This window comes from Melospiza melodia, chromosome 30, assembly GCF_035770615.1.
Source record: "Melospiza melodia melodia isolate bMelMel2 chromosome 30, bMelMel2.pri, whole genome shotgun sequence".
Classification (NCBI taxonomy): domain Eukaryota; kingdom Metazoa; phylum Chordata; class Aves; order Passeriformes; family Passerellidae; genus Melospiza; species Melospiza melodia.
Genome location: NC_086223.1, coordinates 4,172,275 through 4,199,643, shown reverse-complemented (window position 1 = coordinate 4,199,643; position 27,369 = coordinate 4,172,275). Strand labels below are relative to the sequence as shown.

Here is a 27,369-nt window from a genome sequence, read left to right as displayed (position 1 = left end):
AGAGCTCTGGGACCTGGCACTGAACTGCCCAGCCCTTGGCTTCCAAGAAAATGCAAGCTGAGGGCTGGAGCTGCCTACCTGCATGGGCATGGCCCACCTGAGCCCGTCATGGCCTCCTGAGACCTTTGGTTGTGAGGGTCCAGGGAAGGGCAGCCTTCACCTCTTCAGGGGTCAGGAGCAAGGGCAAGTCCAGCCCTTTGGCTTCCAGCAGCTGCCCTGGGGCAGAGTGGAACCAGGAGCAGCACCAGTGGTGTTAGAAAGTGAGCTGATGAGGCTGCAGTGCTGCCCTCTCTGCCCACCCCATGTTCCTGCCCCTGCCCCCCAGGACTGTGGGCTCCCCCCTGCCCATGCCAGCAGTTTGTGCCATGGATCAGTGCCCAGGCAGCTCCAAGCACTGCTGCTCCATTCAGGACAGTCAGTGCACAGCTGGCACTGACAGTACAGTTATTTATAGAGCAGGAATAGTCTGGACTCACCCCCAAGATTCCCAGTGCAGATGACAGAATTGCTGCATCAGCCTCCCCTGACAGTGCAGAGCTTGGAGCTGAGACTTTTGCAAGGAAGAATCATTCCCTGCTCTGGCTCCCTTGGCATGTCTGATGTTATGGTCAGAGCTGTCTCCAGGGAAGGGTTTCAGCCTCCCCTCTGCTTTTTCCTGAACTCAGTTCCATACCAGACTCAATGCTTCCCCCTGGTACCGGTTCACCTGGAAACACACTTGCAGAACAGAATCTCTTCAACAAAAATGAATTTATTTTTTTTATAGACAACTCCAGTCAGCACAGTCAGTTTTGCTTTAACATCAACACAGCCTGGGTCAAACTGAACCAGCCCCAGTGCAGTGGCTGTTAGGAAGCTGTGCTTGTTCTGCCCCTCTCCCCTGGCAGCACTCCTGTCGTTGCCGTGATCACACCCCACCTTCTGCTGAGCCTTTCTCAGTCGTTTCTGCACATCATCTCATGCCAACTTATCTCATGCCATCACCCCTTCTGCAGATCAGCATCCCCAGCAGCAGGAAGGACAGAGCCATGTGGGTACCAGGGTGTGCAGGCATGGTCAGCTCAGTCATTTTAACCCACTGTTCAAGTGAGTTTTTCCCAGGGCCACTCTGTCCTGAGTGAATCCATCACTCCTGCTCCTAAAGACTGAGAGCTGCAAGCAAACACCAGTGCTGGGAGCTGCCCAAATGCAGAAGGGAACTAAGAAGTCTAGAAGTTGACAATCAAATTTCAAACCAAACTAGTAACTTTAAGAAAATCCAAATTTCAGAACTTGGCACGACCTTTTCTGAAGTTAAATTAAAAACAACGCTCATTATTGAAGCTCCTTCACAGCTCTGCAGGACAATCCTGTCTGCCTGTCGTAGTTTGATTATGCTTAAATACTTTACAACAGTAGTTCATTTGTTCCCAAGAGCATTCCAAATACCTGAACACATTCACTAAATTCATGGTTTCACACAGCAATTATGCTCTACTGGTAATTTAGTGGCACCTGGTGCATATTGCCTTTCCCAACGTAGACTTTAAAATCTCAAATTCATAAATATTTGTATTTTAAATATCTAGTTTTACATGAATATTGGGTATTTCTAGCCTTTTTTCTTTCTGTTTCCAGGTTTTAGTTCAATAAGGAAACCATTTTACATCACAATCTGATCTGACACCAACCTCACACCCCGTCACACCACAGTCTTTAAGAATCATTATTTAAAAACCTATTTCCTAAAGCAAAACTAAAAGGAGTTATGGGGAGAGTTGGACACCAGGCTTCACCCACAGGAGTTAAATAATATCTTGGCTGTTAATGAATTAGTCTGATTATTTTTTTTAAGTTAACATTCACCAGTTTGGCTTTACAACATTCTGACCCTGCCCATCACGTTAACAGCTTAACCTGAGAGCCCTTAAGGCAAATCTCACTTCTCATCAAGAGATAGCTTTAAATATGAACTTTAGCAGTTGAAACTTTGAAGTAACTAAAAAAGAACCAAAAATTACGAGGAATTCACGTCCCCTCTCTCATACACACTGCGGAGCAGGTCCGTGCACGGCCCCGGGGCTCCCTCTGCCCCCCCTTCCCTTGGCCCTCTCGGGGCCGCAGCAGCCGGGGGGGTCTCGGCTCGTTTCTCTTCGGGCGCCGCCCCCTCCTGAGGAAGTCTCTCCCGAGCCCGTTTGCCAGCGGAGGGTTTGGGCAGGGTCATCTGGAAGGCGCACCAGAGCACGGTGCGGACCTTGCGGGTGGCCAGGCACAGAGCCCGGAGCGCCGCGGCCAGAGCCAGCACCACTGCAGGGGAGGAAAAGAGCGCTGCCCTTAGTCCGAGCGCTGCGGGGCTGCCCTCACACCCACCCTGTCTGTCTGTCCCTTTGCAGGTTTATAAAAGCTGGGTCTGAACTTCTCTGCCCTCACACAGCGAGGTGTGCGGGTTTTAGGCTCTGAGTTTGTTACAGAACCTTCCTGCTGCAGCCCGGTACACACACATTAATGGCACCTGGGCATTGCTGGGGCTGCCCTTGCCCCACACCTCATCTGTCCCTTTACAGCTTTATAAAAGCTGCATCTGAATGAGGTTCTGAGTTTGTTTGAAGGTTCTGAGCCTTCCTGCTGCAGCTGCACCCCAGGGCTGGGGTGCTCCATGTACACACACCCCCTAATGGCACCTGAGCCTGCTGGGGCTGCCCTCACCCCACACCTCATCTGTCCCATTACAGGTTTATAAAAGCTGCATCTGAATCTTTCTACCCTCTCACAGCGAGGCAGTGTGTGGTTTTTAGGCTCTGAGTTTGTTACAGAACCTTCCTGCTGCAGCTGCAGCCCGGTACATGCACATTAATGGCACCTGGGCCCTTTAATCCCAAGCACTGCTGGGGCTGCCCTCACCCCAACCCTGTCTGTCTGTCCCTTCACAGGTTTATAAAAGTTGGGTCTGAATTTCTCAGCCCTCACACAGCGAGGTGTGCAGGTTTTAGGTTCTGAGTGTGTTTGAAGGTTCTGAACCTTCCTGCTGCAGCTGCACCCCAGGGTTGGGGTGCTCCTGTACACACACCCTAATGGCACCTGGGCCCTTTAATCCTGAGCACTGCTGGGGCTGCCCTTGCCCCACACCTCCTCTGTCCCTTTACAGCTTTATAAAAGCTGCATCTGAATTTCTCTGCCCTCACAAAGAAATTCAGATTTCTCTGGTGTGTGGTTTTCAGGCTCAGATTTTGGTGTGTGGTTTTTAGGCTGAGTTTGTTTGAAGGTTCTGAACCTTCCTGCTGCAGCTGCACACCCCGGGGTTGGGGTGCTCCTGTACACACACATTAATGGCACCTGGGCCCTCCTCTTCTGGTCACAGCAGGGTCCTTCCCCTGTCCTGTCAGGAAATCCTTACCATGGATGAAGGAACAGCTGGTTTGGGGCACTGGGCTGAAGCACAGCTCATGTTCTGTGAATGGGTGTGGAACCACTGGGCTGTGGTCCCAGGCTGCCCAGAGCAGCTGGGGATGCCCACCCCTGGAAGTGGCCAATGTTGGACAGAGCTTGGAGCACCCTGGGATAGTGGAAAGTGTCCCTGCCCATGGTAGAGGTGGAATTGGATGAGATTTAAGGATCCTTCCCACCCAAACCATCCTGTGATTCTGTAATAAATGCTTAATATTGGATCAGATGGAATAGAAAGGTGCTGTGGAAACAAGACCTGCTCCCAAACAAACCAGAACAGCTTCAGGCCTTTCCCTCAAGAGCAAATACAGTTACTGCATCCAATAATTAACTGTTCTAAAAAATCCTCCCCAACTGCTGCTCCAGGTTCAACCCCCCCAGAAGAGCCATGGGAGGCAGAGGACCAAGCTCCCCCCTCCAGGTAAGTAATGAGATCCCACTGTGCAGAGCCTCCTCTCCTTTCCCAGCACAAGAACCTGGATCTCCAGGCCTGACAACTCCTTCACAGACTGCTCTGTTCTAAAGACAATTATTTTCATGGCCTTCAACACCCCAAAAAATCCCCTTCACCTTAACAAGTCTCATAATCTTCAGTCAAGGTAAAGAGAAACAAGAATGATGGGGAACAGGTGAAAAGAAAGAATGCTGCAGTGCATTTTCTGAGGTAAACTTCAGCATTACAGAACTGCATGATGGGACACCCCAAAGTAAAATAATCCCTGTAATTCAGATGGAGAAAGAACAGCAGAAGGGATCAGAAGATTCAGAAACAGCTTCTGACACAGGGTAGAGGTCAGAGTGTTGCAGGGAGCAGGAATTTACCCTGACTCCATCTCAGAGACAAGGGAACCTGCCACTCTGCCTGTGCCCTGGTGAAAGACTAAGCTGAATATTTGGGACACCATTAAGAATGAAAACATTCTGCCCATTGTATTTTTGTGCATCCATCCAAAATATGATTTGTAATTATGCCAGTCTAAGACAGAAGATGCTTGAAGAGGAAATCCATTTGTAAGCTAAGGCCATGTTGGTCACTTTGGGCAGATTCAGCATGGAGAAACCAAGGAAGTTGTAGACAAAGACAGAGCAGGGGGTTCATAGGAAGAGGAATATGGGGGGACAGGGAGAAGCTGTCACAGACACATTTTCTGAAAAATCCTTTCCTTAGGATTTTTTCTCCTGAGAAGCTGAGAGGCCTCAGGAACAAAATGTAAACAATGGTTATCTGCTGCTGTGGAATGCAACAGGTGCATCTGGGATTGGTCTCGTGGTTGTTTCTAATTAATGGCCAATCACAGTCAGAGTCTGAGCCACAAGCCTTTGTTATTAATTCTTTCTTTTTCTATTCTTAGCCAGCCTTCTGATGAAATCCTTTCTTCTATTCTGTTAGTATAGTTTTAATATAATATATATCATAAAAGAATAAATCAAGCCTTCTGAAACATGGAGTCAGATCCTCATCTCTTCCCTCATCCTAAGACCCCTGTGAACACCATCACAAGAAGCAAGAGGCAACTGCTTAGTAACACCTCCAGTCCCTGAATGTGTTATCAAAAAAACCCACTAATTTTTATTCCTTACTAGTTTATTATTTGAATTACAACCTCCAAACTGATTTAACCTATTTATCTCTAAAACCCAGTTTTAGTGCCTCCTCAAACCTTCACCCAAACCCCACTCAGCCTACCTTGGACAAAACCCTAACACTGAGAAGTTAAAACTTGAATTACAACCCCTCACTTATTTTTGCAAGATGTTCAACACCCCAGCTACCTCATCAGGGCACACCAGCCCAGCTGTACCTCTCTCATCCTGGCACCTGGGGGGGCCGTGCCGCTGCCGGCTGGAGGCGCTGACAATTTCATCCTTCCTGCGAGCCTGCACCACGTGGATGGACTCCAGGTGCTTGTCCAGGGCAGTGGAGATGTTGGCGTGGAGCGGGGAACTGCGCAGGCGCTCCATCTTCCCCAGCAGAGTCACAACCTGAGGGACAATGCACATCTCACAGGGGCTCACACTTACAGGGAGATCAACTAACCAGGGAGAACAGGTTAATGAGCACCATTACTTCATTTTGAGAGCAGTTCATGAAGTTACAGGTGAAGGAGGTTGAAGTTCTTACCCAGGATTTGTTATCGCCAAACCAAAAACTGGGTGTGCAAAGGACAACAGCAAAGCTACAACATCCCAGCAGCATCACAACCTGATGGACAATGCACACCTTACAGGGGCTCACACTTACAGGGAGATCAACTAACCAGGGAGAACACATTAATGAGCATCATTACTTTGTTTTGAGAGCAGTTCTTGAAGTTACACCTGAAGGAGGTTTAAGTTCTTACCCAGGAATTGTTATCTCCAAACCCAAAGCTGTTGTACAGCTGGGTGTGCAAAGGACAAGATCAAAGCTACAACACCCCAGCAGAGTCACAACCTGGTGAACAATGCACACCTTACAGGGAAATTAATTAACCAGGGAGAACACATTAATGAGCATCATTACTTCATTTTGAGAGCAGAGAAGTTACAGGTGAAGGAGGTTTAAGTTCTTACCCAGGATTTGTTATCGCCAAACTGAAAACTGGGTGTGCAAAGGACAACAGCAAAGCTACAACACTCCAGCAGTCACAACCTGGTGAACAATGCACACCTTACAGGGACTCACACTTACAGGGAGATCAACTAACCAGGGAGAACAGGTTAATGAGCATCATTACTTCATTTTGAGAGCAGTTCTTGAAGTTACACCTGAAGGAGGTTTAAGTTCTTACCCAGGAATTGTTATCTCCAAACCCAAAGCTGTTGTACAGCTGGGTGTGCAAAGGACAACAGCAAAGCTACAACATCCCAGCAGCATCACAACCTGAGGGACAATGCACACCTTACAGGGGCTCACACTTACAGGGAGATCAACTAACCAGGGAGAACACATTAATGAGCATCATTACTTTGTTTTGAGAGCAGTTCATGAAGTTACAGGTGGAGGAGGTTTAAGTTCTTACCCAGGATTTGTTATCTCCAAATCCAAAGCTGTGGTAGAGCTGGGTGTGCAAAGGACAACAGCAAAGCTACAACACCCCAGCAGAGTCACAACCTGATGGACAATGCACATCCCACAGGGGCTCACACTTACAGGGAAATCAACTAACCAAGGAGAACACAATAATGATCATCATTACTTTGTTTTGAGAGCAGTTCATGAAGTTACACCTGAAGGAGGTTTAAGTTCTTACCCAGGATTTGTTATCGCCAAACCGAAAACTGGGTGTGCAAAGGACAACAGCAAAGCTACAACACCCCAGCAGTCACAACCTGAGGGACAATGCACACCTTACAGGGACTCACACTTACAGGGAGATCAACTAACCAGGGAGAACACATTAATGAGCATCATTACTTCATTTTGAGAGCAGAGAAGTTACAGCTGAAGCAGGTTTAGGTTCTTACCCAGGATTTGTTGATCTCCAAACTCAAAGCTGTGGTACAGCAAAGGACAACAGCAAAGCTACAACACCCCAGTAAGGACCCCCAGGTTACTGGTTAATACCAGATCTGTACAGCTTTGAGACACCCCTGGTTAATACCAAACCTGTACAGCCTTGAGAAACCCCTGAACAAAAGGTGTTTTCAGAACAATGTTTTGTTCTGAATTTTTTTTTTGCGTTTTCCTGAATTCAGAGCACTGAGGTTCTCCCTTCTCACAGCACTGCTGAAATTTTGGGGTGAAAACCCAGATGGGGACTTTGAGCTGTGCAGGGCAGCTTGGGCCAGCAGCAGTCACAGCTGCACTGAGAAAGGGAAACCAACACTAAGGGAGCTGAGAACAAACATTCAGAAATAATTCAGTTTGTTTAGTCCACTGAAAATGTGCATCTTTGTTGTCTTATCTTACACCAGTCACATCACTTCTGGGTTTCCCAGTGGTGAGTGACTCCTCAGCCAATAATGCTGAGAACCTGGTTAGTGGTGTGCAGAAAAAGAGAAACTCAAAATCCCCAAATTGGGATGTCCCTCAATCCATGGCTACACTTGATGTCTTAAAGGAATGAATGTGATTGTCAAGAAGATTTAACTGGATGCTCCAACTATGAAGAGTTAATCCCAGATTCAGCCAACTCAGCTTCTACTCAGATCTTTGTACCAGGGTTCCTCTCTGGCCATCACCAAGATTTCTGATGTCAGAGTCCAGGTTTAACAGCCCCACTCTGCTGTTGAGCATCCTTAAAAGTACCCAACAAGGGTTTGAGGTGAAGTTTGGCTCCTCAAATGGCTGGAGAGGTTTAAGCAGTGTTTTGGAGGCAGGTTTGGATTACCAAGCCTTCTAAACATGGAAAGTAAGGCTGTTCTTTTGGGGTTCACAGAGCAGGAGTTTTAGGGCCCTAAGCCCATCCATGTCTTGCAGTCCATGGGCAGCACCAGGCAGGTCCTGCAGGAGGGAGCAGCCACAGTTCCAGGGATTCTTTCTGCTGTGTGAGGCAGGCAGGACAGGCTGCTGCTCCCCCCTGCTGCCCCAGCACTGCTGCAGCCTCCAAACCCAGAATTTCCCAGAACCCTTCCACCCCACAGCCCCTGGCAGGGGGGACAGCTTGGTTTCTCTTCTCCTTGCCTGCAGCACCATGGCTCTGGGCTCTGGGCCTCAGGAGGGCCACAGCAGCCCCTCAGCATTCTGATGGCAGAGTTTGTGCTGCTCCTGCCCCAGCTGTCACCTCCCCAAGGACCCTGGGGCTGTTTGCCCACAGAGCTCAGACTCCCTTGCCCTGCTGGGTTAAAGATCAAACTGGTAACAGCAACTCAGGCTGAAGGTGTAAATTATCAAATAATCATTCCGCATTAAAATATACCAGTCTCTCAAGCAAATATAAATCTTCCAAACATTAACTAAAGCTGTTTTTTTCCATAAAGACCTCCTCTATCAATGTGTCCAAATCCACAGTGACCATTTCCTTGCCAAGCTGCTCTGAATGCAGCACCCCTGAGAGCTGTGCACAGGCTCCAGGACTGGATGCTGCACATTCCTACACCAGGAACAACATCCTCCTGTAACTGTGAGCCTCAGCCCCTCTGTGGTTCCCTGGAAACAGCACCCAGGAGCTGCAGAAGCTCTACCAAGGACTGCTGAAATGCCATTCCCTGCACAGCAATGAAGAACAAAGCTATTTTGGGAAAAGCTGCTCTGATCATCTTACCTATCTCACACTGTACTCTAAGTTCAATAGATTTTTTTTTTTTAGTCCTACAACTCACTCTGGCTTGTTCCCGTAGCTGATCCACAATTAAGCGATCAACCCTTGATGGATTTGATGTCAGCCTTGGAATTGGAATGTTGTTAGTACTGGAAACCTTCTTCCCTTGGAAATTCTTAGCAAGAGCTGATTCAGTCTGCAGGAAAACAAAAGAACAACTCCCTCAGAATGTACATGCAGAGCGTGCTTCATTGCAGAAACAAGAAAAAATATCAGGTTCAATTTCTTCCCATCAGGGTTTTGGAGATTTTTAAAGGAGACAATGAGGATTCAGGCATTTGGGATTTAACCCTCTGGTGAGACAATCACCTGCTTTTAAGTGAACAACTGCTTTACTCAAAGCAGTTCAACTAAAGCCAACACACCGTGTTCCAGCAGTGCTATGTCTGCTCACTCTGACTACAGCCTGTACTGGTTTTGCCTGGAAATAAAATGGAGGCAAGTCAGAATTACAGGGAAAAAAAATGACCAAACAGATGTGGATCTCACACATAAAATTAAAATAAAACTGTTTCTCAGTCAGCAATTAATCTAATTTTTGTACAGATTAAACTACAGAAAGATTTTTTCCTAAGCACCTTGGTCCAGTGGAAGGTGTTCCTGTCTTTGGTCTTGGTCTTTAAGGTCCCTTCCAAACCAAACCATTTCAGGATTCTATATTTTATTTAGCAATCAGAAAACTATTTTGAAAACTGTTTGCAATATTCCAAGTTTCCATCTCTTTCATCTCCTTGCTATGTCACTCTAAAACACCCATAAGAACATAGAATTTGCTAAAACTGATTTAAAACTGCAATTCTTGGATGGTTTCATAGGTGGTCACTATCAACAAGAACATGGAGTGCCAAGACAAGGGGGAATGGCTTCAAACAGAGAGAGCAGCTTTGGACTGGGTATTAGAAATAAATTGTTCCCTGTGAGGGTGGAGAGGCCCTGGCACAAGTTTTCCAGAGCAGCTGTGGCTGCCCCTGGATCCCTGGCAGTGCCCAAGGCCAGGCTGGATGGAGCTTGGAGCAGCCTGGGACAGTGGAAGGTGACTCTGCCCATGGGACTGAAGGAGATTTAAGGTCCCTCCCAGCCCAAACCATCCTGGGATTCTGTGATAAACTGAATTTCTCCCACCATGACTCATGCCAGCTTTTTCTCTCTTGCTCTTTCCATGCACCCCTGACACCACCTCCCCTCCTTAAGCTGGGCTCACTCTTCCTCAACCCCTCTATACAGAGCAACTCCTGGCGTTTGTCAGCAAACACCACCAAAAAAATCCCCACATTGCATCTTCTTGGAATTGGTTTCTTTGTAGGGATTGGCACAGAAGAACTCCCCAAGGCCCCACTATTGCCAGGTTACATTTGGCCCAGCTCACCCCACAGACAAGCCCAGGTATTGAAATTCAAACCCCATCTCAGCTGGTGAAATGAAGACAGGTTTTCCTACAGACCTGCTTTTAGTAGGGCTCCACACAGCACTACCTGAGCCTTTTACTGCAAGGGTTTTAATTAAATGACCCTTCCCTGGGGAAAATAAACAAAGAACCCCTTCAAATACATCTTAGGTTTAAATCTTCAGGGAAACAGGAGGTAGGAATTCAGTATAGTTTCTAAAAAACAGAATTGAAAGAATTAAAGTTTAGTTTCAATTCAAAACATATTTACTGGTTTTGCTTCCAAAGTTCCAGAGGCACTGTATTTATTGTGTTAATAAAAAGGGTATAGAACATGTTTGTTCCTTATGAACACACCTTCCCCAGCCCTGGGACTGGAAAAACCCCTCAATTCCTGCTTTTGGTGCAATATTCCATACAACATTAGCTATGCTTCCAGCCAGGCTACAAATCCCCACACCTTTCACTTTCTGTCCCAAAACAAATGTGTGACTCTGAAGTCCCATCAAGCACTTCAACTTCTCCCAGTGGAACAACCCATGATTTGTGACTGCACTGAGCAGGATGAGATCTACATCAAATCTGGGATATTTTTCTAGTTTGGTTTCCTTACCTTCTTCCTTTCTTTCTCCAAAGCTCTCCACTGCTCATAACACTCCTCCAGTCTCACGTGCAGCTCGCTGGCAGGCCCACTGCGACTTTTCACTTGCTTTTGAAATCCAAATGCTGACACAAACCCAGAAAGGGCATTGTCACCATACATCTTCTCTGTGAAGCAGGGGTAGAGGCGTTTGAGATCATCCTGGGAGAACAGGGTGTGAGGCTCCACCAGGGGCACCACGGAGCGGCCCAGGAGGTGAGCAGATCTCATGGGGAAGGTGCTGGGGCCCAGCTGCCGGTTCCTCCTGAAGTCACCCACCACGCAGTTGGGAATGCCTGGAGCCTGCAGGCAGCTCCCAGCACTGATGGCACTGGTGTCCCCATTCCCTGCCCCCAGGTGCAGCTGCCCCTGAGACTCCAGTAACTCCTGGTACATGTCCTGGAACACCCCATCTGCCTGGTTCTGCCCTTCCAGATCGCAGTGCTCGCTCGGTGCCTTCAGCTGGAAACGCTGCTTGTTCAGATTGTCAATGATCCCCAACTGCTGAGCCAAGTAACTATCACAGAATCCATTGGGCTGCTTCAGCTTCTTCTCACTGAGGTACTCGAGGAGGTTCTCTTCCCCACCCCTAACCAGGGCTTCCATGCACGCAGCTGCCCGAGCTCGCTCTGCAGTGCTGTAGCCAAAGTCAAGGCTGGAGAGGAATGGGTTGTCCTGACAGTACTTGTGAAGTAAATTACTATTTAAAGGCAAATTTGAAGATGGCAACTGAAAAACATCATTAGAATGACGAGAGCTCTTTGGAAATGCAGGTGACTGATTATTCAGTTTCAACAAAGGATTTGGATTCTGGAAAGGGCCAGAGGTTGTGGGTTTGGTTTGGATGTTCATCCATGCTGGCCTGGCACTAGAGCCTGCTGAGGGGACTGCTGCACTGGGCAACAGTGGGAGTGATTTATAGAATTCAGGATTCTGAAGATCAGCCTTGGAAAACTGCTGCTTTTCCACACCATTATTGCCTGGACAAGCTGCAAAAGATTTTAGTCCATATTCAAATTTTTGCCCAAAATCAGTGCCGAAGGAAGATTCGCTTGCAAATTGTTTTTCTGATACAAGTCCTACAGACTTGGGAAATGTAAAGTCGTGCTGATCTGAAATTGTATCTTCAAATTTTTTCTGAGTTCCTGATTTAACTTGAAATAATTTAGCGTAGGGCTCTGCATCCAGAGATGGTGCCTCAGGGGTTCCATTTACCAGCTTTCTATTGTCTTGGAGGCTACAACTGGTGCCCTTGTTGGGCTTTGCTTTACCAGCATGAGAATATTCAGTGTACCTGGTAAAATCTGTGTTCTCATTGTATCTGTGACACTGTGGAAGGAATGGTTCAGCCCGCTTTGGGTGCACCTGTGCCTCTGCTCCTTTGGGACACACCTTCTCCCTTCCATAAGAATAAGCATCAGCTCCCGAGTCTTTGATTGCTTCTGAGTACCCAGCCTGGGCTGCAAAGGTGTTTTTCAGGTAGGGGTAGTTCTGATAGACAGCTGCTGTCTTCACACTCTCATTAGCCTGCAAGGTGCAGCCATTGGCACGCTCACTCCTGGCAGAGTACAAGCTCTGCTCTTCCAGGTCCACGCCGGCAAAGCCGCGGTAGCAATCGTCAGCTTTCTGCTGTGCCACCAGGGTGGGGCTCTGCAGGAACTGCTTCTCAGCACCAGGGAGGGGCTCAGAGCCATAGAAACCCTGCTGGGGCACTGCCCCAACCACTGCCCTCCTGCCCTCTGGCAACAGCTCATGGTGCTCCATTCTGCTCGTGCTCACCGGCCACACTGACTTCAGGGTGGGAGGGCAGCTCCTTCAAAAACAACAAACACGCGGTTAGACACTGATCTGTGCTGCTGCTCTTCGTTCCCACACACAAAGCAAGGTTTAACAAACAAATCATTCCCAAATAATTTCTCTCCAACGATTGCAAGATGTCTGACTTCAACTTCTCCCCAGTCCTGCCATCCTCAGTTTCCCATATCTGGCTGAGAAAACGGATTCTGCCTTGTCTGAACACACCACCACAGCTCAGGAGCTATGGACAGGCCTTCAAGCTGCACACATCAAACCCTGGTCTGTCAGTCTGTCCATCATCACCAAAATACTCCTGGTTCAGCACCAACTTCAGGCACCCAGACTGCCCTCAGTGTTCCTAAGCCATGTCCCAGCACTCCAGAGGAAATGTTTCTCCCTCACCTCCCTTGTGCTTCCTGCAGGGAAAGCCAGAGGCAGCATCCCAGCACACCTCATTTCTTTCCACTACCCACCATGAATGAACACAGCACCATCAATCCCTGTCTGCCAAGAGCTGTAAACAGACTCAGTAAAGTGGAAATGTTCCTGGAAGCCATTGCAGGCCAGATCTGGGAGTGCTCAACCAGCCCTGGTGTCCACAGCAAAGGAATTAATGAGTTTTTTTGTGGTATCAAGACTGACTCTGAAGTGTTCCCTGATTTCAGCCACATAAATGAAATCACTGGAATTGTTTGGGAAGACAGAAAGGAAAGCAGTGCCTGGTTTGGGAACCTGAGACTGGGCTCCCTGTTTTGTCTCTTAGACCTGGAAAAGACAGAGAGCTCTGGAAGTTCATGGGGATGCTGGACCTGCCCCCTTCAGTTCAGGTTGTTTTGACTGTGGAATTGTCTCTTCCTGTGCAGGAATAGAGGCAAAATAAACCTGACATTTAGAAACACAAATATTGCTTAGGTAGCACTAACAGCAAGAAACATTAATTTTGCATGGAATTTTCTCCTGCCAGTTCAGACAAATGTGAAGGAGTTTGTGTTTGGTGTATTTTTTCTGTGAATTGACATTAATTAAGAAAGAAACCTAAAGTCTGAATTTAGTCTTCATTAAAATAAAAAAAAAAAAAAACAGACCAAGGGGATTCATCTGAATAGAGCATGTCCACAACACTTGTTAAGATCTTATTAAAAAAATGCCAATTAACAAGTTCTGTAAATATCAGAGAGCTGCCATGCAATCTAAGTGCTTTGGGAAAAGCTTCCAAGTATCCCAAGGAAAATGCTGAAGGGAGAGAAGGGAAAGGAAGGGAGAGAAGGGAAAGGAAGGGAGAGAAGGGAAAGGAAGGGAGAGAAGGGAAAGGACGGGAGAGAAGGGAAAGGAAGGGAGAGAAGGGAAAGGAAGGGAGAGAAGGGAAAGGACGGGAGAGAAGGGAAAGGACGGGAGAGAAGGGAAAGGAAGGGAGAGAAGGGGGCCTGACCAGCAGCAGACGGAGCTGACCCAGGAGCACAGGGAGATCAGAGAGAGGAGTTTCTGTCACCTGCACCTCACTCACCCCTCAGCAAAGCACGGCTGTGGTTTGTCTTGTTCCTCCAGGATGTTTGACACGAGTCCATACAAATCAGTTTCACTGCCATAATCATTCCTTTCGGGCTGAATCCTGAAAACCAACTGGGTGTTAATAAAAAGAATTCCTTCATTTCAAGTACTTCCTATGTTAAATTAAACAGAAAAATAGAATCCATCTACTCCAACACACCCACACTCACTCCCTGTCAGGGATGACTACCTGGACTTCAGGTTAATCTGAGGAGCAGCAGGCTGCTTGGTGTCATCTGTACACGTAGACCAAGGGGGGTACAAAAGGGAAGGGTCCATGGGCGCAGAGTACTCTGATGTTGAAAGGGAAGAACTGTAGGCCTGAGGTAACTCCACATTTTCTTCATTCTGCATTGAATGTACAATAAAAGCATTTGTTTAACATGAAACACATCAAAGTATCAGTTTGTCATTGTACATGGTTGTAACTAACTCTGGGAGGAACCAGCACATGAGAAGTCAGCAAACCACACACTTGGAACACAACTTATTTCAGGCCATGGTAATGTCTTCAAGCAGAATTCTCGGAATTCTCAAGCAGAACTCTCTGTCCCTTCCCTTGCCCTCTGCTGCAGATGGAAGCTGATGGATCATTCTCACCTTTCACCCCTCTTCTGAGCACAAACAGATGATCTCAGGTGTGCTGAGCTAGTGTTGCTTAAGGCTTATGGAAAGTTTTGTATTTTCCACCCTGCCTGGCAATTGTTTAAGAAGGTGCTGGAGCTGCACATCACAACTTCTGTGTTCTGTGTGTTCTGAGCTGAGATTTGCTGGAAACTGAGTAGGGGACATCTTCCCAGGCACCCAGAGACCCCCCAAAAAGGCCCAGGCAGACATAGCAACAACAATTGGTACTGGATTTGTAAGATGCTTTCTTCAATCCCACCAGACACCAGGAGCTGTTTGTGAATGGGAGAATCCACACATGGGGCCAAACCTCAGTTATGCTGGATCCACAGGGATTTAAGAACAGCCCAAGGTTTTTGGAAAACAATGTAAAACTGTTTATTCTTGAGACTGGAATGGGAGGCAACACAAAAAGAATAGTGAAGAAATATGAACCACAGTGTGCATCCACAGATCCAGCATCAGCCTCCCCCAGGACAAGCCAGAAAAGGAACACACCAGGAAATTATTGGCAAATAGACTTCTCTCATTGCCATGGCAGAATGGGTATCAATAATTATTGCTAATAGCTGATACATTTCCTGGGGGCCTGAAGCTTTTCCCTGCCAGGCCAACCAGGCTGAGGCACACAATACCTACAGGTGTGTCAGCAAACTGTCCTGGTTCTGGCCAGGACAGGGTTAATTTTTGCAGTAGCTGGGAAGGGGACCCAGAAATTATTCTGTACCACCCAAGCTCATTGCCTGGGGTGGGGCAAAGGGGCTCTTTGGGGATCCTTCCAGCCAATAAAAGGTGCTGGAGGGAGCCATCCAGAATAACGAAACTTCTCCATGTGAATCCCTCCCTGTGCCCTCTCCATGAGTGCTGTTGCTGTTCCCTTCCCTTTTCTTCTCTCATTGCTGCTCCCAATAAATTGCTCTTAGCTCAGCCTGGGATCTTTGCTTTTTGTGCCTCCAATTCTCCTCTCCACTGTGCCACAGCAGGGAGGGGAAGGGGAGGGATTGGATCAGTGTGTGGTTGGAGAGTCTCAGCGGGAGGGGCCATTCCCAAACCAGGCACCCAACAAACCTGACACATAAAGGGTTAACAGCAGATCTGCCCAGATTTGCTGCAAACAAAGGATCCAAGCATTTGTTGGAGTGGGTATGGAGCACCAGGCTCTGGGGAAGTTGAACAGTTCAGTGGAGTGTTAGAAACCACACTGCAAACAGTGGGGCTGGGACCTTCAAATATTGGGATCTGCATTTAGTGATCAGTGAACACCTGAGGCCACACCAATCCAGCTGGGGCTGCCATCAAAACCTCCATGTCTCATAGAATGAATAAAGGACAAATCAAAGAGGGTCAGAATAACACCTCAATCCAGAGATAAACTCAGTCCTTTTGACATCTGTACAGCAGACCTTATCAAGTATCCACATCCTGTGAATATCTGGGTCAAGAACACTGCTGTAATTATTTTATCTCCCCAAGGAGAGTTTTGTCCTCTATCAACAAGTACTCTCACTGCAGAAATCAAACTGATCTGGACCTTCCTGTTCAGGACATCGGGTCTAAGACCACAGAACAATGAGGCACCAAAGGAACACAGGAAAGGACCACACCAGGTTCATTTCACAACACACTCAGCTGGGAATTTCAAGCATTAGAGCCATGGAAGCACCATTCAGGTCTGAACAAACTACAGGAGCAGGTAAGTGAGAAATCACCTCCTCTGGACCTTTGGGACTAAGAAAGTTAAAAAGTAACTTCCTGAACTGTGCTTGGGAAGAAGGCCTGCCTTCCACAGAACTTGAATGCCCTCAAGGGGTAGCAGCAATTCCAACTGCAGGAATTGTTTTAGACAAACACAATTGCACAGAGCAGCGTTGCAAAGACAGTGCCAGATGCCAAACTTGCTGTACTGTTGGTATAATTTTATACTGGTTAGGATTCTAACTGTGACATGTTTCCCTGAATTGCCTTAACCTTTTTGAATATTAAACTTACATAAGTAATCCTTTTGTTCTTTCTTGTCCAGTCAAAGACGGTAACAGGAAACCAATTGTACAATGGTTTAAGGAGGATGGAAGAGAATTTAAATTATTAATTAATTTTACAACTAGGTGGGAATCTGACAACACACACTGTCTAAAATTTCCTTTGATGCATGAGGAGGATGAAGGTAAATATTGCTGAGGTAGAGGAGATAAAGCAGTAGCAGAAGGCCATAGAACACAAGTAAAGGTAAAAGGAAACCCCTGACCATTAACACCTCCCAGAGCACCTGAAATCTGGGAAATCAGCCTGAATGGAATTAGGGAAGCAGGGAAACAACATTGACTATTTAACACTGACTGTACTTAAAACCATAGTACATATTATTCATGCTTTTATTGCTCTAGACCTGATCAATAATGGAACCACAATGCAGCCAACAGGACACAGAGCATGGGCCCATTAAGAAAGAAACCACAGGTGTCAGCACCTGTACAGCTCATGGACAACAGCAGAAGGAAATACAACTGAAATTCAAGATTTCTGCCTGGATACGGAACAGAACATCTGTAAGTTTGAAATTCCACCAGTGATTAATATAAAAATGATACTCAGATACATGAGTAAAAGGTGGGTATAGAAATATATATATAGAAATAGATAATTAATTAAATCACATATTAATTTTTGTGTTTGTAAATTTACCCAGCTTGGAGATTCTAACTATTCAACCCCCAACAGCTTCCTTTAAACTACTAAGAAACACCAATATCTTAATTTCAACTGTACAACCCAGCCCTATGGGTAAGAGCCTTGTGCTGGTATAGAAATTGCTACAATGTAAAAATTTGCAAAGGCAGTTTAAAGCAGCTAAAAACAACAGCACAAACTCTTTACTATCCATCATGACCCTAAAGAAATCCATCAGGTGATGAAATGAGCAAAGAAAGATGGGGATCACCACAGGTGGGATGTTTTATTTAAGGCTGCACAAGCTCAGTGACTGCATTAGGCAGGAACTGTGCATTGGACAGGCAGGTTTATGCAAACTTTAGTGTCTAAATTCTCTTGCTTTTCACTCTTTGGAGTGCTGGGAAACTTCCCTGGGCACCAAGCACAGAATAAACAACATCTCCTTTCTCAACTCGACCCTTCCTCTACACTTAGAAAGTTCTTAAAACCAGCAACAATGTTAGCCCAAAACATCTGCTCCAGTTTCTGCTGGTTGGTCCCTGCCAGGAGTTTGGAACTGGACCCCCTTTCTCCCCATCATTACAGAGTGTTAAGGTACTGAAATAAACTTCCAGCAAACTGATTTCTTGAGGAAAGGTATTATATCCTGATGAAATGACAAGGAACAGCTTTACCTTTATATCCTGATGAAATGACAAGGAACAGCTTTACCTTTACCTTTATATCCTGATTAAGTGAAAAGGAGCAGCTTTACCTTATCTAATTGGTTTAGACACAATATGCCTTCTTAACTCTCAGTAAGTGAAACAATAAATGGTGTTTTTGCAGGGTTAAATGTTAAAGACTCCTTTGTGGAGCAGAGTAGTCTGACAAAATAAGTCCTGGATGGATGAAGTAGCAAGTCTGCTCTTGAAGGTACTGGGAATGAGTTTTCATTTGAGTCTTTTACCTCAGTGAAAGTTTATGGCTACAAAAGGCAAAAGTTCCAAGAGAGAGCTGACATGTTTAACTGTCCTGGCACTTTCTGCTGATCAGACTGAGAACTGGTTCATACAAACTCTTGGACTACAGGAATATCTGAGGCAACAGCTAAAGTTCTCCTTCTTATCCACTCTCCAGTTTTCCTAAAAGAGTTGTTTGCTCCTCACTCTGCCTACAGAAGAACAATTACCATGAACATTCCACCAGAACAATGGTGAAACCATTTTACCAAACAACCCCACAGCTTCACCAGTGACTGCATTAGAAAAGCCATTGTCCCCCCTGACGGAAGTTACAACAAGGAGGATTTATTACAATTCCATCAAAATCTGTGATTTATGTTCAACCACTTTAGAAACATCTCCTGATAATTTTGTTGACAAGCAACCCAGACTGTTCCAGAGCTAGAAAAAAAATCAAGAAGGCAGCAAACCTGTGATTTGTAGCAGCCATAGAGCGAGGCAGAGCCCGGCAGGGCGGTGCTGAACACGTCCGCGGGCCGCCCGCCCCCTTCCGCACTGCCCCAGCAGCGGCCGCCGCCTCGGAACGCCACGTTGGGCTGCGGAGACAGAAGGACAGGGACATCAGGACACACAGAATGGCATGTGGGGACATCAGGACACACAGAATGGCCTCAGAACGCCACGTTGGGCTGCGGGGACAGAAGGACAGGGACATCAGGACACACAGAATGGCATGTGGGGACATCAGGACACACAGAATGGCATGTGGGGACATCAGGACACACAGAATGGCCTCGGAACGCCACGCTGGGCTGCAGGGACAGAAGGACACGGACATCAGGACACATGGAATGGCATCAGAACACACAGAATGGCCTCGGAACGCCACGCTGGGCTGCGGGGACAGAGGACAGGGACATCAGGACACACAAAGGGGCATGAGGGGACAGGGACGTCAGTACACACAGAATGGCATGAGGGGCTGAGGGGACAGGGACATTAGGACACACAGAATGGCATGTGGGCACAGGGACATCAGGACACAGAGAATGGGATGTGGGGACATCAGAACACACAGAATGGCCTCAGAACACCACGTTGGGCTGTGGGGACAGGGACATCAGAGCACATGGAATGGAATGTGGGGACATCAGGACACACAGAGAATGGGATGTGGGGACAGGGAAAGGGACATCAGGACACATGGAATGGCATGTGGGGACATCAGAGCACACGGAATGGCATGTGGGGACAGAGAGAGGGACCTCAAACACACAGAGAGGCATATGGGGACATCAGAACACACAGAATGGCATGAGGGGCTGTGGGGACAGGGACATCAGGACACATAGAACGGCATGAGGGGACATGAGAACACAGAATGGATGAGGAGCCGCAGGGACAGGAGAAGGACAGGGACATCAGGACACAAAGAATGGCATGTGGGGCTGTGGGGACAACAGAACACACAGAATGGCATGAGGGGGCAGGGACATCAGGACACACAGAATGGCACATGAGGGTATGGGGAAAAGGACATCAGAACACAAGGAATGGCATGAGGGGTTGTGGGGACAGAGAAAGGACAGGGACATCAGAACACACAGAATGGCAGGAGGGGCTGTGGGGACAGGAGAAGGACAGGGACATCAGTACACACAGAATAACATGAGGGACTGTGGGGACAGGGACATCAATATACACAGTATGGCATGTGGGGCCACAGGGACATCAGGACACACAGAACACGAGAGGCTGCAGGGACAGGGACATCAGGACACACAGAATGGCACAAGGGGCTGTGGGGACAGGGACATCAGCACACACAGTCATAATTACACACAGACACACAATTATAAACACAGCTGGCAGCTATGGATTTTATACCAATGTTGTCTCTAACACTCCTGATTTACTGCTGGATTTGGTTCCATCTGATCCAAGGATGTGGCTCTATCTGTATCTATGGATGTAAAACACTTTGCTATTTACTCTAAAGGAAAAGCTGGACCTGCCAAAGCCAAGAAACTGCAAAGGCGTTCAGAGACAGAGGAGGTGCAGACCAAGAGGAAATCTGAACTCTCCCAACATCAGAGCCACCACCACAGGGGAACATCAGACACAGAGGAATGCTCACAGAATCATGGCATGGTTTGGAAGAGACCCTAAAGCTCATCCAGTTCCAGCCATGGGCAGGGAACCCTTTCTCCCAAAGCTGCAGAGGAGTTATCCAGCCTTCCTTCACACATTCCTGCACACCTCTGGCCCTTCCCAAACACTGTTTAACTCACATGATGGCATGGATGTGCATTTCCAGTTGTTGGGAGCTGGAAATGTCCTACAATACAAACTCTGAGAGCTGTGGGAGGAATCTGCTCTGTCCTTTAACTATGGGAGAAACAACTCCAACCAGAGGGACACCCCTCCAGGTGCCAGAAACCACAGGATAGCAGGAGCTGAGAACAAACAACAGCTGTGCACTCTTCTCCTCTTCTCCCAAGGGTGAGGCACACAAGGAAAAGCTGAACTGGCGAGCTAAACCCCCTTTTAGCCAACAAATAAAAAAGTGAAGTTATTGGCATTTTACCACAGCAGCTCATTTGGGATGATGAATAAATTCAGAAGAATCAAAGTTTCCCAGGGATCAGGGTTCAGAACAAGCTCTGCTCTCTAGAAACCCATCATTCTGCAGCTCCCAAGTGATCTTCATGGTAGTTCACACCACTTTTATATCCTGGTATTATTTAGTGTTTTTCTGGCACATTTTCCAAATAAGTGAACACACTGAGTTATTGCAGAGCTCGGCTCTATACCCTGACCTTACTGTGCCATATTTTCTCCTCAGAGATTGCCATTCACAGGGACACCTAACACTGCGACCCCACAGAACAAGGGCAAACTTGTAGTGCCACAAACAACCCTAAGACACCCCATACCCACACTTTCTTCCTTTTTCCACAAACAGGTATTTTTCAGGATGCTGAGGGCTATTTCCCCCACAGACCTGAGCTCCGTGTCTCACACCTACTCCCACACAAGAGGGCGCCGTATCCCAGAGGGGACAACGGGGCTCGGACACCCACCGGGGTCGGGCCTCGGTGCCTAAGGGGTCAAGCCTAAGACAACCGCAGCGGCCCGCTGGGTGTGTGACGGGTGAGGGCGCACAGCGAACCCCGGTGCCCGTGTCGCTCCCGGTCCCGTTCCCGTCCCTCACCTCCATGGCTCCGGGCCGGTCTCGGCGCGGGCCCGCGCGGGGCGGCCTGAGGCGAGTTCCGGCCGTTGTCCTCGCGCCGGCCCAACGGCCGCCCCACCCCGCGCGCCCCCGCCCATTGGCCAGCGCCCGACGCGTTCGACCAATCAGCGCCCGCGAGGCCGCCTCGCACCTCCCCGCGCAACGTGAGCGGCTCTGCGGGCCATGCGGTGACAGCCGCCCGGCGAGCGCGGCGCTGCGCAGCGATTGGCCCCGCCCGCCGGCGCGCAGCCAATGGGAAAACGGCTCGCTCGTGCCTCCCGCCAATGAGCGGCCGCGGAGGCGCCGCTCGCCCGGAGACAGCGCCCTGAGCGCCCCCTCGGACCTGACACCGTCCCTGCCCTGTCACCGTCCTGACCCTGTCACCTCCGGGCTCTGTCACCTCCGGACCCTGTCACCGTCCCGACCCTGTCACCTCCGGGCCCTGTCACCTCCGGACCCTGTCACCGTCCCGACCCTGTCACCCGTCCCAACCCTGTCACCCGTCCCAACCCTGTCACCTCCTCGACCCTGTCACCGTCCCTGCCCCGTCACCGTCCCAGTCCTGTCACCTCCGGGCCCTGTCACCCCCGGACCCTGTCACCGTCCCGACCCTGTCACCCGTCCCAACCCTGTCACCTCCTCGACCCTGTCACCGTCCCTGCCTTGTCACCGTCCCAGTCCTGTCACCTCCGGGCCCTGTCACCCCCGGACCTTGTCACCGTCCCTGCCCTGTCACCTCCGGGCCCTGTCACCCCCGGACCCTGTCATCGTCCCGACCCTGTCACCCGTCCCAACCCTGTCACCTCCTCGACCCTGTCACCGTCCCTGCCTTGTCACCGTCCCAGTCCTGTCACCTCCGGGCCCTGTCACCCCCGGACCCTGTCACCGTCCCGACCCTGTCACCTCCGGACCCTGTCACCGTCCCTGCCCTGTCACCTCCGGGCCCTGTCACCTCCGGGCCCTGTCACCCCCGGACCCTGTCACCGTCCCGATGCTGTCACCGGACCCTGTCACCTCCAGATCCTGTCACCGCCCCGATCCTGTCACCCTTGGGCCCTGTCACCTCCTCGACCCTGTCACCCCCAGGCCCTATCACCTACACAGACCCTGTCACACCCTGGACCCTGTAACCTCCCCAGCCCTGTCACCCCCGGGCCCTGTCACCCCTGGGCCCTGTCACCTCTCTGACCTTGTCACCGTACCGAGCCTGTCACCTCCAGACCCTGCCACCCCTCTGGGCCCTGTCCCCTGTCATCCCTGGGCCCTGTACCCCCCCAGCCCTGTCACTCCTGGGTCGTGTCACCTCTGGGTCTTGTCATCCCCCAGGCCCTGTCACCCCTGGTTCCAATGACCTCCAGACCCTATCATCCCCCTAAGCCTGTCACTCCCAAGCCTGTCACCCCCCCCTCACACCCCATCACTGCCTTGGGCTCTGTCACCCCCCAACCCTGTCACCCCTGTCCCTGTCCCTCAGCCACCCTCAGCGGCTGGGCCTGGGGACTGTGGCCCAGCCAGGGGACTGCCACCCAGGAGCTGTGACCCCAGACTGCACACACCTGCAAAGGTACACAAACCAAGGATTTGCTCAGTTTGAGCTGTAATTTTGCTGTTTAATTATTGCACCAAGATTAGATAACCTGGGCTGAGATGGCTGAGACTCTGCTGTGAGGGCGGCAGCTCATGTGGTGACAGTGACACCCAGAGTGTCTCCTGGATGGTGGGACAGCCCTTGCATGGCAGCCCTGACTGGGTTTCCTCTCCTCAGCCCTGCTCATCTCCCACAGGAGCAAGAGGAGCCCTCTGTCACTCATGGGTGACACAGCTGTCCCCAAGTGAGGAGTCCCAGCTCGGCGGGCAGAGAAGCCACAGGGGAGCTGGGACGAGCAGGGGGTCACAGCCCGCGTTTGTTTATACTTTTCATTGTTGCTGCTGCTTTAGATACTCTGCCAGCGCACCACTGCCACTGTTCTCACAGAAAATGACTCAGAAAAGCTCTGAAGCCACACCCAGCTTGTTTTCACTTCCAGAGATACTTTGTGTTGCTCTCCAGCTGTTTTTAAGGAGCCTGGTGACAGCATTTTGTGTCGGTGTTCACAGGGGTTTTCAGATTGGGGAAGAGACGAGCATCTGACTCCATGTTTCAGAAGGCTTGATTTATTATTTTATTATATATATTACATTAAAACTATACTAAAAGAATAGAAGAAAAGGTTTCATCAGAAGGCTGGATAAGAATTGAATAGCAAAGAATGATAACAAAGGTTTGTGGCGGGGACAGTGTCAGAGCCAGCTGACTGTGATTGGCCATTAATTAGAAACAACCACATGAGACCAATCCCAGATGCACCTGTTGCATTCCACAGCAGCAGATAACCATTGTTTACATTGTGTTCCTGAGGCTTCTCAGCTTCTCAGGAGAAAAAAAACCCTAAGGAAAGGATTTTTCATGAGAAGATGTCTGTGACAGCATTTTTACTGCCACCCTTCTCTGGGCCACTCAGGGCAGTAGGTGCCCACAGAAGCAGATGTTATTTTGTGAATCTTGGGGTTTTTTGTGCTGCCTTACATCTCCCACTTCCTCAGTGTGTGCTGCAGGATCATGGGGAGAGCAGCCAGCTCTGCCCAGCCCCTTCCTAAATCCATCCAGAGACTGCAGACACAGATGTTGTGTCTGCTGGAAGGCAGAGGATTCACTCCAGGAGATGAGGGGAGGCATCAGTAAAGGTCTTGGTTCCAGGGTGTGAAAAATGTGTACTTTATGATTGGCTTTTGGCAAATATTAAAATGAATATTATATGTGTTACGTTCAAAAGTGATGCTGTATTAAGTACTGTGTTAAATATAGTTTTAGGTTATAACAAAATGTTAAAATAGAAACTGTGCAATGTAGGATACTTTTTTTCTAAAGAAAGGACTCACACTGAGATAGCAGCCACAGGACACCTGAATCTTTCAGAGAAAGAGAATTTATTGCTCCATTATCAGAAGAAACGAACTTCTTCCTGCCTTTCAGCCGTGAAGACACCTTAGGATTCAGAGGAAGAAGTTGACACTGCCCAGACAGAATTCTGTGTTTGAATGGAATTTATGCATCATGTATGAGGTGTATGAATATGCAACACATCATTGCTTTTAAGGGTTAATCCTCTGTTAATGTGGGTCCTTTTTTGGGTTTATTTTGCCCAGAAAGAGGTACCCAGACTGTCCATAACTCTTTGTTTTTATTTTCTTATATTGTTCTAATCCAAATTATCCAAATTGTTATTACTCTAATTATATTGCTATTTTTACAACCATTTTATTACTATTAAACATTTAAAATTTTAAAAACAAGCAATTTACACAGGTTTTTTCACACAGGCCGTGTCCCAAACCCACAGAGTTGTGGGGCAGGGATTGGTGAATTCTCCTTGGTGCTACTTTTCCATGGTCCTGGCAATCCCTCTGGGTCCCAGCTGATTTAAATTATATTGCTATTTTTATAACCATTTTCTTACTATTAAACATTTAAAATTTTAAAAACCAGCCTGGTACCTGTTCGAGGCAGTAAGTAGCAGTTACAATCAGTATTAATATTTTATTATGCTGTCAAAGCTGCTGGGACAGGCTGCTCCCAGGATGTTTGGGATGGCTTTGCAGACAGCACTGAGCTTTGGGGTCGGAGCGTTTGCCATCAACACCCCGAGAACACAAACCTCAGAGCACGGCTGGGATGTCATGATTTCATCTCTCTGAACATCACCCAGGGGGATGAGCTCTGTGAAGGAGCCATTGTCACCTCTCAGCACCTCTCCTGCAGTGTGAACTGCTTGTCCAGAGCACAAATTCCAGGGAATCCCATGGGGATCCCCGTCCCAAAGCCAGGCTGGAAACTCCCCGTGCTCAGACAGGAGCAGAGGAGCAGAGCTGCAGTGGTGAAAAATGGAATTATTGAATTTGCAGGGAGCAAGAAATGATGCATCTGACTCCATCTTATCAGCAGGCTAATTAATTATTTTATTATACTATATTATTCTATATTATATTACATTACTTCTAAACTGAATCTGACAAGCACTCCCTGCACAGAATCTCATGCCTGTCAGTGACAATCCTGACACACACACACACACACCTGGCCCTGACAGGCCAAGAAAACAAAACACCATCACTGTGGGTAAACAATCTCCACATTGCATTCTGTCACAGACATAATTTTTGAAAAATATTTTTACTAAGATTTTCCTCCTGAGAAGCTGAAAAGCCTCAGGAACAAAATGTAAACTATGGTTATCTGCTGCTGTGGAATGCAACAGGTGCATCTGGGATTGGTCTCATGTGGTTGTTTCTAATTAATGGCCAATCACAGTCAGCTGGCTCAGACTCTCTGGTCAGTCACAAGATTTTATTATCGTTTCATTCCTTTCCTTGCTAACATTCTGATAAAATCCCTTATCCTATTCTTTTAGTATAGTTTTAGTATATAATTTTCTTTTAACATATATCATAAAATAATACATCAGCCTTCTGAAACACGGAGTCAAGATTCTCATCTCTTCCCTCATCCTGAGACCCCTGCAAACACCACCACACATTCAACTTCTGCACAAACACAGGCACAGCAAATGAGATAATAATATTCTTGGGAAGAATTGTGCCTTGCTTTTCTCTGTGAAGAGAAAATGTGGGGCTACAGGGGATGGGGTGGAGGAGCCCTGAGCCCTCCAGGGCTGGCTGTGACACCTGCCAGGGGTTGGGTGACAGCTCTGAGCTCCCATTGTCGCCTCTCAGGCTCGCCCACCTGGGGTTGTTATCAAATATAAACAACCATCGGTGTCAGGCAGGTGCTGCTGAAAGGGAAGTCCTGTCAGGGAAAGTTAAACCATGAGATGTCATTGAAGGATGCCTGGTTTGCAACAGCTGCTGTGTGTCCTCTCTGGAGCAGGAACAGAATCAAAGCCAGATGAAAAATGAAATGAAAATAAATAAAAATAAATGAAAACGGAATTAAATTTTGTACAATTATTTACAGTTAAAAAATTAAATCAATATTATGTTTGATTATATGTATAAATATAGCATCCTGTATTATGTTCTAACATACAACTGTATGTTAATATTATATAATACGTTAATAATATAATGTAATATACTGTAATGTAATATAATATATTGTAATAGAATGTAATGTAATGTAATATAATGTAATGTAATATATGTTACAACACTATATTATATTATATCATATCACATTACATTATATTACATTACATTACAATATATTACATTATATTTTACGTTATAATACATAATATACATATTATATTATATACAATATACATATATTATATATGATATTATATATTACATTATAATGTAATATAATATAATGTAATGTAATATAGTAGTTATATAATACAATATGCTATACAGTATATAATGTAAATATTATCATTAATACATTAATATTACCACAAAATTATGAATAACTATTATAAACATTAATAATTAATCAAAACTACATGAAAATAGAATTACATAATTTAAATCATTAAAGCAGGGGTTGCCTGGCGGCCCTGCCCCGCTCAGTCTCACACCACGGCACTCGGCCCATCCCGGGACCGGGACCCTGAAATACCGCGACCGGCCGCAACACCTAGCCCCGCCCACCCCACCCCATTGACCAATCCCCGCAGCTCTCCTGATGACTGACAGCAGAACGTCCCGCCCCTCACCGCCGGACCGATGGGCGGGGCATTGCGTGACGCACCCATCATTGCCTTGAGCGGCGGGCAGAGCGACCAATAGAAAAGCGGAATCGCGCAGGAGGCGTGGCTTCCCCGCCCTCTTGGCCCCGCCCCGGCGCTCCGCGGCGCCTGCGC

The 27,369-nt window shown here is 47.8% G+C and overlaps 1 protein-coding gene across 1 annotated transcript; it reads right to left on the bottom strand.

The window, feature by feature from the left end:
• Nucleotides 1-1,996: 1,996 nt before the first annotated feature.
• MEIOC (meiosis specific with coiled-coil domain) lies at nt 1,997-21,496 on the bottom strand. The gene is made up of 9 exons (XM_063178697.1): nt 21,491-21,496; nt 19,145-19,171; nt 18,747-18,872; nt 14,226-14,383; nt 13,992-14,096; nt 10,664-12,503; nt 8,668-8,802; nt 5,226-5,406; nt 1,997-2,286 (listed from the first exon to the last, which is right to left on the bottom strand). The coding sequence occupies exons 1-9, from the start codon at nt 21,494-21,496 to the stop codon at nt 1,997-1,999; spliced, it is 2,868 nt and encodes a 955-aa protein (XP_063034767.1).
• Nucleotides 21,497-27,369: the final 5,873 nt, after the last annotated feature.

Excerpts from the sequence above, each read along its gene's own strand:
- MEIOC (XM_063178697.1), bottom strand. Across the intron at positions 14,097-14,225 it reads CAGATTAACCTGAAGTCCAG|GATTCAGCCCGAAAGGAATG; the intron begins GTAGTCATCCCT and ends GTTGGTTTTCAG. Across the intron at positions 5,407-8,667 it reads AGCTACGGGAACAAGCCAGA|GTTGTGACTCTGCTGGGGAA; the intron begins GTGAGTTGTAGG and ends ATTGTCCCTCAG.